The following is a 12962-nucleotide window of genomic DNA, read 5'->3' on the forward strand; positions in this document are numbered from 1 at the left end:
GATAATTGTTCTATTCGTTTTAAAATAGTGATGGAAAACGAAAGACCAGATCTAAATTTGAAGTTCTAAATTGGAGAAAGGCCAATTTTGATGTATTAGGCAAGAACTTTCGAAAGCTGTTTGGAGGTAGATGTTCACAGGTAAAGGGATGGCTGGAAAATGGGAAGCCTTCAGAAATGAGATAACAAGAATCCAGAGAAAGTATATTCCTGTCAGGGTGAAAGGGAAGGCTGTTAGGTATAGGGAATGCTGGATGACTAAAGAAATTGAGGGTTTGGTTAAGAAAAAGAAGGAAGCATATATCAGGTATAGACAGGATAGATCAAGTGAATCCTTAGAAGAGTAGAAAGAAAGTAGGAATATACTTATGAGGGAAATCAGGAGGGCAAAACGGGGACATGAGATAGCTTTGGCAAATAGAATTAAGGAGAATCCAAAGGGTATTTACAAATATGTTAAGGACAAAAGGGTAACTAGGGGAGAATAGGGCCTCTCAAAGATCAGCAAGGTGGCCTTTGTGTGGAACCACAGAAAATGGGGGAGATACTAAATGAATATTTTGCGTCAGTATTTACTGTGAAAAAGGAAATGGAAGATATAGACTGTAGGGAAATAGATGTTGACATCTTGCAAAATGTCCAGATTACAGAGGAGGACGTGCTGGATGTCTTGAAACGGGTAAAAGTGGATAAATCCCCAGGACCTGATCAGGTGTACCCGAGAACTCTGTGGGAAGCTAGAGAAGTGATTGCTGGGCCTCTTGCTGAGATATTTGTATCATCGATAGTCACAGGTGAGGTGCCAGAAGACTAGAGGTTGGCAAACATGGTGCCACTGTTTAAGAAGTGTGGTAAAGACAAGCCAGGGAACTATAGACCGGTGAGCCTTACCTCAGTGGTGGGTAGGTTGTTGGAGGGAACTCTGTGGGACAGGATATACATGTATTTGGAAAGGCAAGGACTGATTCGGGATAGTCAGCATGGCTTTGTGCATGGGAAATCATGTCTCACAAACTTGATTGAGTTTTTTGAAGAAGTAACAAAGAAGATTGATGAGGGCAAAGCAGTAGATGTGATCTATATGGACTTCAGTAAGGCATTCGACAAGGTTCCCCATGGGAGACTGATTAGCAAGGTTAGATCTCATGGAATACAGGGAGAACTAGCCATTTGGATACAGAACTGGCTCAAAGGTAGAAGACAGAGGGTGGTGGTGGAGGGTTGTTTTTCAGACTGGAGGCCTGTGACCAGTGGAGTGCCACAAGGATCAGTGCTGGGCCCACTACTTTTTGTCATTTACATAAATGATTTGGTTGCGAGCATAAGAGGTACAGTTAGCAAGTTTGCAGATGACACCAAAATTGGAGGTGAAGTGGACAGTGAAGAGGGTTACTTCAGATTACAACAGGATCTGGACCAGATGGGCCAATGGGCTGAGAAGTGGCAGATGGAGTTTGATTCAGATAAATGCGAGGTGCTGCATTTTGGGAAAGCAAATCTTAGCAGGACTTATACACTTAATGGTAAGGTCCTAGGGAGTGTTGCTGAACAACGAGACCTTGGAGTGCAGGTTCATAGCTCCTAGAAAGTGGAGTTGCAGGTAGATAGGATAGTGAAGAAGGCGTTTGGTATGCTTTCCTTTATTGGTCAGAGTACTGAGTATAGGAGTTGGCAGGTCATGTTGCAGCTGTACAGGACATTGGTCAGGCCACTGTTGAAATATTGCGTGCAATTCTAGTCTCCTTCCTATCGGAAAGATGTTGTGAAACCTGAAAAGGTTGAGAAAAGATTTACAAGAATGTTGCCAGGGTTGGAGGATCTGAGCTACAGAGAGAGGCTGAACAGGCTGGGGCTGTTTTCCCTGGAGCGTCGGAGGCTGGGAGGTGACCTTATAGAGGTCATTACAAAATTGCGAGGGGCATGGATAGGATAAATAGACAAAGTCTTTTCCCTGGGATCGGGGAGTCCATAACTAGAGGGCATAGGTTTAGGGTGACAGGGGAAAGATATAAAAGAGACCTAAGGGGCAACTTTTTCACATAGAGGGTGGTACGTGTCAGGAATGAGCTGCCAGAGGATGTGGTGGAGGCTGGTACAATTGCAACATTTAAAAGGCATTTGGATGGGTATATGAATAGGAAGAGTTTGGAGGGATATGGGCCAGGTGCTGGCAGGTGGGACTAGATTGGGTTGGGATATCTGGTCAGCATGGATGGGTTGGACCGAAGGATCTGTTTCCATGCTGTACATCTCAATGACTATATGACTCTATAAGAGAGTTACATGTATGTTTAACTGTACCACCTCATTCATAGTTTGTAGATCGTGGTGCTTCAGTTTTCTCCCAAAACGAATTATCCTACCTGGAATGTTTGAGGGTACTGAAGGGATGAGTGTATGAACCCTGCTTATTATAGTGCAAGGAAAATGTGGAAGTACATCAGGAATGTTAGGAAGAAGAAAATTATATTTGAGCCGATCAATAACTAAAGCACCATTACTTCCCTTACTTTCCAAAGTAGTTCATCATTGTGGTTTTAACTGCTCAAATTAAGAAGAACTATTGAACTGTTCTGCTGTTTTGGCGAATGCTTGTTTTCAAAGCATATTCAGAATCAATACCATGTATGCAGCTATAACAAGACTCAGACTATTATTAAAAGTAATCATGGGTTTTGCAAAAGTCTTAATCTTGCATCAGTAGCACTTTCCATTTCCAGTAGACTTGGAAGCTGTCCATCACTCTTGCACAACCTAACAGCTGTCATGAAGTGCCATTGAGAGGTCACCCAGAAACTTAAAGGTGATCATGGCTGGTGATACTGGTGTTTTATTTTGTACTGCAATATTGCGGGCTTGAGGCACGCCTTGTTTACCTGTATGCTTGAAATATCTTTGAAGTGAATTAAGTGTATATTTTTTCGTATTGTCATTGCAGGGTATGTCAGAAGGTGACGCCTTGGAATCTCTGTCAGCAGACTTTGGCCTCGGCTCTGCAGCTCCGATTTCGAAATGTTCAGCCGCAACCTCTCATTCTGCAGCTCCACAGTCTGTGCTGAAGGAGGTACAGCAACAATCTCCAACTGTAAGCTTCTCTAGCAGAGTGAAAGTTAGGAAGGTGGAGTTGGTTGGGAGTTCTCAAAAATGCATTCAGTATTTGGTTTTCCAATCTGATGAGATGTTGTGAACCATATCACTGCAGTTTGTACAGACCCATACACTGTGGCTGCTTTTCTCACCACTGGCAATTTAAACTTTCTTTCTCTTCGTTTCAACTAGAAGCAGAAACCCTGCTTGTGTGTGCCATGCAAATAAATCAACCCTGCTACAACACCAGAGGTAAAAGTGTGGGAACACTACCTCAGGGTAGTGACCTAGGCCTAACATCTTCAGCTGCTTCAACAATGACATTTCCTCCATTATAAGTTCAGAGGTGTGGTTGGACTTGTGATTGCACAATGTTTAGCACCACTCATGACTTCTTAGATACTGAAGCAGTCTGTGTCCAAATGCAGTACGTCTTGGACAATATTCAGCTTTAGGCTGACAAGGGATAAGTACCATTCACACCATTCAAATGCCAGGCAGTGAACATCCATTGCAAATGAGAATCTAACCGTCACCTCTTTACATTCAATGGCTTTACCATCATTGAATCTCCTACTATTAAGTGGCTACATGAGCAGGTCAGTGACTATGAATACTGCAGCAAATAACTCCCCTCCTAACTCCCCAATGTCTGTTCACCATCTAGAAGGCACAAGTCAGGATAGAATATTCCTCAATCCACACCTACAAATGCTCACTGCCTCCACCACTGATTAGCACAGCTCAGTTGCAGCATTATGTACCATCGACAAGATGCACTGCACAAATTTATTCAGTTTCGTGGACAACACCTTCTAAACAAATGACTCGTGCTTTCTGGAAAGGACAAGGGCAGCAGATACATGGTAACACAGCCACATACAAGTTCCCTTTCAAGCCACTCATCATCCTGAATTGGAAGTATATCCCTGTTCCTTCCAAGTCATTGGGTCAAATTCCATGAGCGTCCTCCTTAACAGCAATGTGGGTCTACCTACAGAACATAAACTGCAGTGGTTCAACAAGTCAGCTCACCACCACCTTTTCAAGTGCAGCTAGGGATGGGGGATAAGTTCTGGACCAGCCAACGACACCCATGTCCAATAAAGGAATAACAATATGGAGTTCTGGGAATAATGGGCATAGATTTGGAAGTTGACCACACATTCAAGAACTGTGAAGTAGAGAGGAAGGTTGAAGATGGAGAGGTGTTTGCAATGACTTTAGAGTCCAGGATTGTTCTTTTGAGGAGAGGGATGATGATAACAGATCGGAGAGGGACAATCACCTGAACTGTTAAAAATATAGGCTAGAGTGAAAATAAAGTAAGGAAATTGGGTGGGCAGTAGTTTAGTGGGAATAAAGTTGAATTAGCTGGAGATGGGTTTCATGGACAAAGTGAACTCAGAGAGTGAATGCAGGGAGGTAATAAATAAACCAGAGTAAGATGCATATTCAAGGCAAGGGCGAGAAGGCAATTGATACAAATAGGCTGTTTATAATTTCAGATGGAGGGATTGGATAGTTTTAATCTTGGAAATGAAGAAGCTCATAAACTCTTCGCATTTTCTGTTGGATGTGAGAGTGGAGAAGGACACAGTTTAAAAGTAGTGAAAAGAAAAAGGGCTATCTTTGCACTCCAGGATGATCCTAGAATGACGAGCAATTTTAGCAGATGAGAGAAGGAATCAATAGCATTCATATAGTCAAGTCACATTTGGGATGAATGATTCAAGCAGTTTTCCTTTAAGTCTGCAAGAAAGCAGGGATGGGGACCAGAGGCAGGGGAATGGCTGGGGTGAGAAAGTAACAGCTGTTGGGACTAAGGAATTGAAAGTTGAAGATGTGGTTGAATAAATTGGTCACTGCAGAAACTTTGTAGTGGATGGAAGGCTAAAGGCTACACGGTAGAGATTCTGAAAGAATAATTGGAAGTTAATTGAAGAGAAACTAAGAGAAACTAAAAACCAAATGGTTTTCCTTGCACAGATACCTTCAAAAGCTTCATCAGCTGCAAGTAAAAGTGATTCAAAGGTAAGTGAGAAATGAAGCAATAAGGTGTGAAATGTGTAAGTTCTGATTACAGCAGAAATAGATCTGTCAAATCATGTATCATTGAGATTTCGGTTTCCTCTGGGAAAATAATGACTAGGATAGATCAGCATCAGTTCAACTGGGCAACTACTTCTTTAAAAAGATTAGACTGATGATCTAATCCAAAACCAGTTCAAAACTACACCAGCAAATATTTGACAACACAGAACTCTACAAGTCAACAAAAGTCCTGGTATACATAACACTTGCTATCTTCATTATCCGTAACGATGCTCTACACTTGTAAGGATTGGTGAGTTAATCATGTGGGCTCTTTATATGGAGGGAAGACTAAATACAGATAATGTTCACTGGAATGCTGTTAATAGCATATCTGATTTTTACCACTGCTACTTCAGTCTGCTCAACAAGTCACAGGACTAATATCTTGTTGAGGTGGGTAGTGATTGGCAGTAGTTTGAGATATACATCCTTAAAGGTATAGGCACATGCTGTCACAACAACCACCAAATACATGTACTGCAGTGAGACCTCAATTGTTTGAGTGACACTTAATAGTACTATAGAGTTACTGACACATTCTTCACATTCAGTGGAAGAACTGTTGAGCAAAATTCAAAGTTTTTTTCAAATCCAGCTCCATACATATTCAGACAAAATTCCAACATTGTGCTTCTCCCCATGTGTACCAAACACATTTATTCACGGAAACATATTGAAAATTCACCAATCATTGCTTGTCAAAACAAAATTCTTCATTATTCTCCTTCACATTTTCCAGGGTTAAGCTCCAGTCAGGTGTAGATAGTTGAGAAATGTGTGAAGAACAATTATCGAGTCACCGAGATGTACAACATGGAAACATCCATGCTGACCGGATATCCTAACTTAATCTGGTCCCATTTGTCAGCACTTGGCCTATATCATTCCAAACCCTTCCTATTTATATACCCATCCAGATGCCTTTTAAATGGTGTAATTGTACCAGCCTCCACCACTTCCTCTGGCAGCTCATTCCATACATGCACCACCCTCTGTGTGCAAAAGTTGATCTTTTGGTCCCCTTTAGATCTTTCACCTCACCCTAAGCCCATGCCTTCTAGTTCTGGACTCCCCCACATCTGAGAAAAGATCTTGTTTGTTTACCCAATTCATGCCCCTCATAATTTTATAAACCTTAATAAGGCCAGCCCCTAACATTCCAGGGAAAACAGCCCCAGCCTATTTAACCTTTCCCTATAGCTCAAGTCCTCCAACCCTGGCAGCAGGTTGTCTTCAGTAACATTTTTCGCCACTGTCAGGATACATTTCCATTGAGCTTTATTACAAATTGAAAAAGTATATTTTGTTTTTTCAAGGGTGAAGACCCATTTGACCTGCCCGCAGGAACACTTCCATCAGAGGCACCGGATGATTCAGGCCCAAAATATACTGGTCCTGAGGTGAAGGTACAAATGAAATTTCTCTACTGATATTTTTAACCTTTCAATATTTGTTGCATCATACATTGATCCTTTTTATGTTGGAGCTACATATACAGCTATTCTTATGAAAATGTTCTGTTGGGAGTATTGCCGTTACCCAACTCCAACAATAATAGTAATGGTACCATGTTCTATGCTTAGCTCCTCTTATTTGTGAATCGATTGCACATTTTAATACATAAGCAAATCTAAAACTTCCCCTTGCTCAAGGTATGATTAAGTAACTTTCCTGATTCTTCTGCATTAATACCTTTATGAATATATAATGTCCCTCATGCTGAAAAATATCTGAAGGTACTTCAACTTATTTTTGTCTGCCGTTGCTTGGTTTTCTGACTGAAACCACCTTGATCTTTAAAAAATGAACCCAAAGACAATAATCACTGTCAACTGAGAAAGTGATTTGGAATATTTGTCTGGTGGATCACTAGTGGTTGAGTGTGTGTAAGTGAACCAAATCTCATGATGGATTAGGCTGTGATGATGTTCTTCCCATATACTTCTGGCATGTACAATCCCAATCCCTCTGATTTATGCATTAAACTGTTTTAGCTTATATAGCATGGAAGTGCATGTGGAGTATCCTTCAGGTCATTTTCATTATCAATCTTATTACATACATTTGGAGTCATCTTTTTCTAAGTCTTGATACACTTAGTTCCATTTGTCATTTTATTGAAGCACTATGTATGGATATTTAATCATAAAATTTGAATTTTGATTTTGAATAATTGTTCATTTTTAGGAATCAGATGTTAATAAGAAGAAAGCTGAACGAGTGGGAGAAAGGGAAGAATCCATACCCCCTGATTACAGGTTTAAAGAACAGCCTGATCTGAAGGTTCGGTCAAGCCAACATTATTTCGATCAATTTGTACTTTAATGAGTGAACATTGAAAAACATTTCCACAACATTCTAATAATAAAAGACACATAATTGACTTTGCAGTAGTAGAAATCAAATTAAACCTGACAGAATTACAAAATAAAATTTGTCTGATAATCAAAATAACCATTGCACATTTGGTCATTCAGTCTTGCTGTGTAGAAGCTAAGTGCCTTTTCATGTCAACTTTTTATTGATTATTTGTATGATGTGGAGGAGCTAGTATTGGACTGAGGTGGACAAGGTCAGAAGTCGCGCCACACCAGGTCACTTCAGCTGATGAAGGAACAGCGCTCCGAAAGATTGTGATTTCAGATAAATCTATTGGACCATAACTTGGTATCATGTAACTTCTAACCTTGATTATTTGTAGTTCACATTGACATTATGAGACACAATGCTACAGAATGCTGAAGTGTTTCTATATATTTATTGTGCTGTTTTACCAGTTACCTTTATTCTTTATAATCATATAAAATGGGTTTCTTGATTCAGGGCAAAGATAAAGCAGCCTCATTCTCCACTGGTCCAGGAGTAAAACCAGAGAAAAAAGGGAAGGTAAACATGTCTTTTCTTCTTGTGAGATCATTTTATTCCTTTCAGGGAAACTCTACAGGATTGTATTTGGCATGGTCACTTGGGATAGCTTATTTGCTGCCTGGCCTGCTGTGCTTTGACCAGCAACACATTAATAGCTTATTAATGGTACTGGTTGAAGTTGAATACGCTTATTGACAATGTTGGGACCAGTAAAGATATTTCAGCACGAAAAATCGGAATTGCTAAAGAAAATTAGCAGGTGTGGCAGCATCTGCGGGAAGAATTCAGAGTTAATATTTTGAGTCCAGTGAATTTTCGTCAAATTATTAGTAGCCAGGAAAAGGTGGTGGTCCTTATGCTGAAGGTGGAGGAAGAGTGAAAGGGAGAGTAGTAATTATCTCTGTAATAATTCAATAATTCTTATAATCACAGGGTCCAACAGACGATGACGTCCTGGAGTCTCTGTCAGCAGACTTTGACCTCAGCTCTTCAGCTCCAGTTTCAAAATGCTCGGCTGCAACCTCTCACTCTGCAGTTCCACTGTCAATGCAGAAGCAGGTATGTGTCGGCTCGTAATTATTCCAGATTGTAGGTTAGAGGACTATCCTGCACCATTCTGCTGGATAGAATGGCACTTACATGATTCAGCATTCACTGTACAGCCACAGCCAGAGAAATGCATGTAATGGTTTATCTTCCAGCCCCTGCTCTGTTACCTCGTGTCACCCAGGAACCATTACATAGCTGCCATTTTTTCTCATCACATTCAGCTGCCAGCACACTCAACTCTGGAATTCATTCCCTAATCTGTTCTCCTTTAAGCTCCTTAAAACCTACATCTTTAATTGAGCAGCTGATGTTCTGTCCTAATATCCCTCATGGCTCAGTCTCAATCTCTATTTGATATCTCGGCTTTGAAGTGTGATTTAATGTATTATGGTACTGCAAATTGGATGTCGGGGCATACTTCCCCCAGGCTGCTGACACAGCTGTCATCTTCTAGCACTTTATATCCCCATGAAGGATGACCAGTAATAATACTTGTAAAAGCATTTTGACTTTTTTGAAGATTCTGCCTGCTTTATCACCAAGTTCCTAAGGAATAGGTTGTGTGGCCCATCCTGTCAGTTCTGCCATTCAATACAATCAAGCTGAATTGATTATGGTCTCAATTTCAGTTTCCTGCCAGATCATCATTTGACTCTCTTGTTAATCAAAAATCTATCCAACCCACTCTTGAATATTCAGTGACCCCCCTCAGCCTCCATTGCTGTCTGTGATAAAGAATTCCAAATGCTAATGATCCTTCTCGTCCTCATCATAAATGGATACCTTTTCTTTTAAAATTTTAGATTCCTCTAAAAGGGAAAATGTCCTCTCAGCATCTGCCCTGTTAAAACCCTCAGAAAAGGTTGCACATGTCAATAAGATCACTTCTTTTTCTTCTAAGTCCCATTGAGTGTAGGTCCAATCTGCTCAAAGTTTCCTAATAAGACAGCTCCTTCAATCAGGAATCAATCTTCTCTGAACTGCCTCCAATAAAAGTATGTCCTTCCTTTAGTAACTTGAACAAAACTTTGCACAACACTCTAGCTATAGTCTCATCAATGCCCTGCAAAACTATAACACACTTTTATACTCCATATCTCTTGCAATAAAGACCAACATTCCATTTGCCTTCCTGATCACTTGCTGTATTTGCAGGCATATGTATGAGATTCATGTGCAATGACACACAAATCCCATTGTACCAGAGTATTCTTAAGTCTCTCTCCATTTGGATAATTAGATGTGGTCTTCACTTGCTAGGCTAGTATTTATTGCCTGTCCCTATTTGTAAGTGGAAAAGTGATAGTGAATTGCGTTATTGAACTGTTGCAATCCATGTTGTGTAGGTGCAACTACAGTGTTTTCCAGATTGGAGTATTGGGATTTTGGACCAGTGACAGTGCAGAAACAGCAGAGGAACTTAGAGCCAATAAAGGTTATATGAGGGACTAGGACATCAGATGTGGAGATGAAGGCATGATTGAGCAAATCAATAGTTTCAGAAACATTGTGAAGATGATGTGAAGGTTAGACAGTTGGAATTTTGAAAGAGCAATTGTAAATGCATTTATACTTATTTTTCCTCCCCCTAGAGACAAAGGGAGATCAGGTTGGAATGGGAATGGGGACGAGGGTGGTGGTGATACAAGAAACCATCAGAAATGGTCTTACCTGTGTGATTGGACTAGCAAGACTATGTGAGACAGCAGGATCAAGGGAATGGTCATGAATAGCACATGGGGAGAAACTTAGAGACGGTAAGAGAACAATGAAATCAGAGGAGAAAGAACATGAACAGTTAAGATGAAGGTTGAAATATGAACAATGAGAACTCTTGGTACAGCAGCTGAGAGGGAGAGCAATGAAGATGTGTCAGATATAAGATTCTTATCATTCATGTACTATCATGCACCATATTCAGTTGAACAATATGATTAAGATTTGAATTGCATATTTAAAGTTAAAATTTAATTAAATGTTACTTTGAAAATCTGAAGAGATGTTTGGAACTAATACTGAAAACTTTAACATAGTACAAGAAGAGAAAGTGAAAGTTAAATGTTTTTTTATTTCTTATAAAGACACCTCTGCAAGCCTCAACAGCTGCCTCAGTTTCTGCGAGTAAAAATGAAGTAAAGGTAAGTGATAAAGAATAGTAAAATATGAACTGTGTGAAGTCTGTTTACAGCAGAAACATAGAGTTTTGAGAGTTTGTACAGCACAGAAAAAGGGCCTTTGGCCCACTGTGTCCATCATATCGATCAAACCGGGGACTTGAAGACATCAGCTGCAATGTGTATAATGATGGCAAATGAATCATTCCAGTCTGACTTTGACTCCACCTGTGGTCTTGAGCACATCTTCTGTGCTAACTTGCTGTTTCTTTCAGTTCTGACAATTAACTAAGGCCCTGTCTACTCATTCAAATGGATTGCGGAGGTCCAATATAGGAAGAGCTGGGTACACATTCCTATCACATTGGCTCATGTTCCCTCTAAGCTTTGCAACTGTACAACTGCCCAACAACTGAGAATGTGCTGCACAAGCACAAGCAAAATTTCCTGTGAAGATACATAGCACTTCAGTGTATGTCTCTGTTAAAAGACTAATTGCTGTCTAGCAAAGGGAATAAATATTTAAGGTGTGGCTGCTATGTCTTGGATGTATTGAGCCTCTTGGTTGGGATTCATTCTTAGCAATGCCATTAAATATAAAGGGGAGCTGCTTTATTTGTCCATGTTTGGTCTGAAACTTTGACAAGGTCTGGAAGCAAGTGAACCTGGCAGAACCAGTCAGTGAGCAGGCAGTGTTTTGATAGCATTGCTTACAACACCTTCTATCCAGTTTGTAGACTATTAGTCCAGATGCCTTGATTACTAAGAGCATTTATCACTGTCATCGTCCCCAGAATGTCTCATATGACTTTGCATATCACATTTCAGGTGTAAGTAAAGCGTGGAGAAATGGTTGGGATAAACCCAAAGTTGTTTAATGCTTGCAAGTGAAACTGAAACAGCAATTGTGATATTCTTTCTTTTTTAATAAAGGCACCTCTGAAAGCTTCTACAGCTGCCACAGTTTCTGCGGGTAAAAGTGATGCAAAGGTAAGTTGGGGGGTGGGGGGGGGGGGAGAAAAAAGTAAAGTGTGAAATTGCTGGCAGCAAACAGCAGCAGAGGAATCGCACAAACAGATCCATTCACATCTCATTCATCAAGGACCTTTTCCACTATCATCACAGGGTAGTTCTTACTCGATTATACCATTTAAAGTTCTAATGGTCCCAAAGTTCCTCCTTCAAGTTAGCAATATTGTGCTTAAAATTCAATCTCCTAACTTCTAGTGGTGCTCAATAGGTACTCACCGTTCCTGCAGTACAGGAATCACTGTTGGCTGCTCTGTGCAGGGCACGTGTTGTGAGATAACTGGATTGATACATATTAGCACACCTCCTGTGTGCCCCAAGGGCTTGAAAGGGCAGATCATAAGGTCTCAGACATCAGTGGGCTGTTGCCATACACAAATAGTAAAATTGACCAGTAATTGTTCTGAGATCAACCTCTTTAATCACTCCTAAAATAAATGTTCGCAAGCAGAGATGAGCCCATTTCCGGGGCTATTCAGAGGACCTCTCAAGAAGTTACGTTGAGATGCCACCTTGGTGGAAAAACCATGACTATTTCTGCTGATGACAGGCCAAGAAAATGACATAGCCTTCTGTAAGTATGCAGGCATTAGTGCAGAGTCACATGTTGTGCAACATGAACAGGACTCACAGAGGAAGAGGTACGGAGAGGAACCAGTGTGAGGAGGGAGGGGTAAGGGGTCTTTGTTTGAAATGCCCTTCTCTATGAGGGTCTTCTGGGAACACTAGACTTTTGTTGGGATGAAACAAGAGCAGTGTTGCAGTTGGCTATATTTCACAATAGAAGTTCGTGACTCAGTTGGAATATCTCTTTTGTAAAGACCTGGAGGCTAAACAAAGTATGAGGACAGCACCCCATGGGCTGGGAAGATCACCATCTCACCATTTTCTTCTTCGCAACCAGTTCCTTGCAGTCAGGAGTTGGTTGCATGAGTAACATCTCGCAGTTGGTAGCCATAAATGTGTCTGGAGGTGACCAATAGGTTGAAGTGGAGGAGAGGACTTCATTCTGTTCGTGAGAGAGAAACATCTCCAAGGTGATAGGGTATATGGCTGTGCAGAGGAGTGGGCTTCCTGATGACGTAGGAACCATTCGTTGGACACATGTAGCTCTGCAGACCCTGCCTATTAACAGTGAATGATCCCACAGCTGCAAAGACTTATCACTCAGTCATTGTGCAATTGGTGTGTAATTGCATGATGGAATTCGTGCCCCTCT

General features: G+C 40.8%; 1 protein-coding gene across 5 annotated transcripts in view; it reads left to right on the forward strand.

Annotated features, from left to right (window-relative positions):
* cast (calpastatin) overlaps positions 1 to 12962 on the forward strand; it is a 204764-nt gene that overhangs the window by 121111 nt on the left and 70691 nt on the right. For 4 of the 5 annotated variants that reach the window (XM_060836848.1, XM_060836866.1, XM_060836875.1 and 1 more), the window contains 8 exons: positions 2938 to 3084; positions 5076 to 5120; positions 6500 to 6589; positions 7371 to 7466; positions 8007 to 8069; positions 8484 to 8609; positions 10682 to 10738; positions 11648 to 11704. In XM_060836848.1, coding sequence (XP_060692831.1) covers positions 2938 to 3084; positions 5076 to 5120; positions 6500 to 6589; positions 7371 to 7466; positions 8007 to 8069; positions 8484 to 8609; positions 10682 to 10738; positions 11648 to 11704 — 681 coding nt within the window. The remainder of the gene's footprint in view (positions 1 to 2937; positions 3085 to 5075; positions 5121 to 6499; positions 6590 to 7370; positions 7467 to 8006; positions 8070 to 8483; positions 8610 to 10681; positions 10739 to 11647; positions 11705 to 12962) is intronic. The other variant, XM_060836856.1, reaches the window with a different exon arrangement.

This window comes from Hemiscyllium ocellatum, chromosome 2, assembly GCF_020745735.1.
Source record: "Hemiscyllium ocellatum isolate sHemOce1 chromosome 2, sHemOce1.pat.X.cur, whole genome shotgun sequence".
NCBI lineage: Eukaryota > Metazoa > Chordata > Chondrichthyes > Orectolobiformes > Hemiscylliidae > Hemiscyllium > Hemiscyllium ocellatum.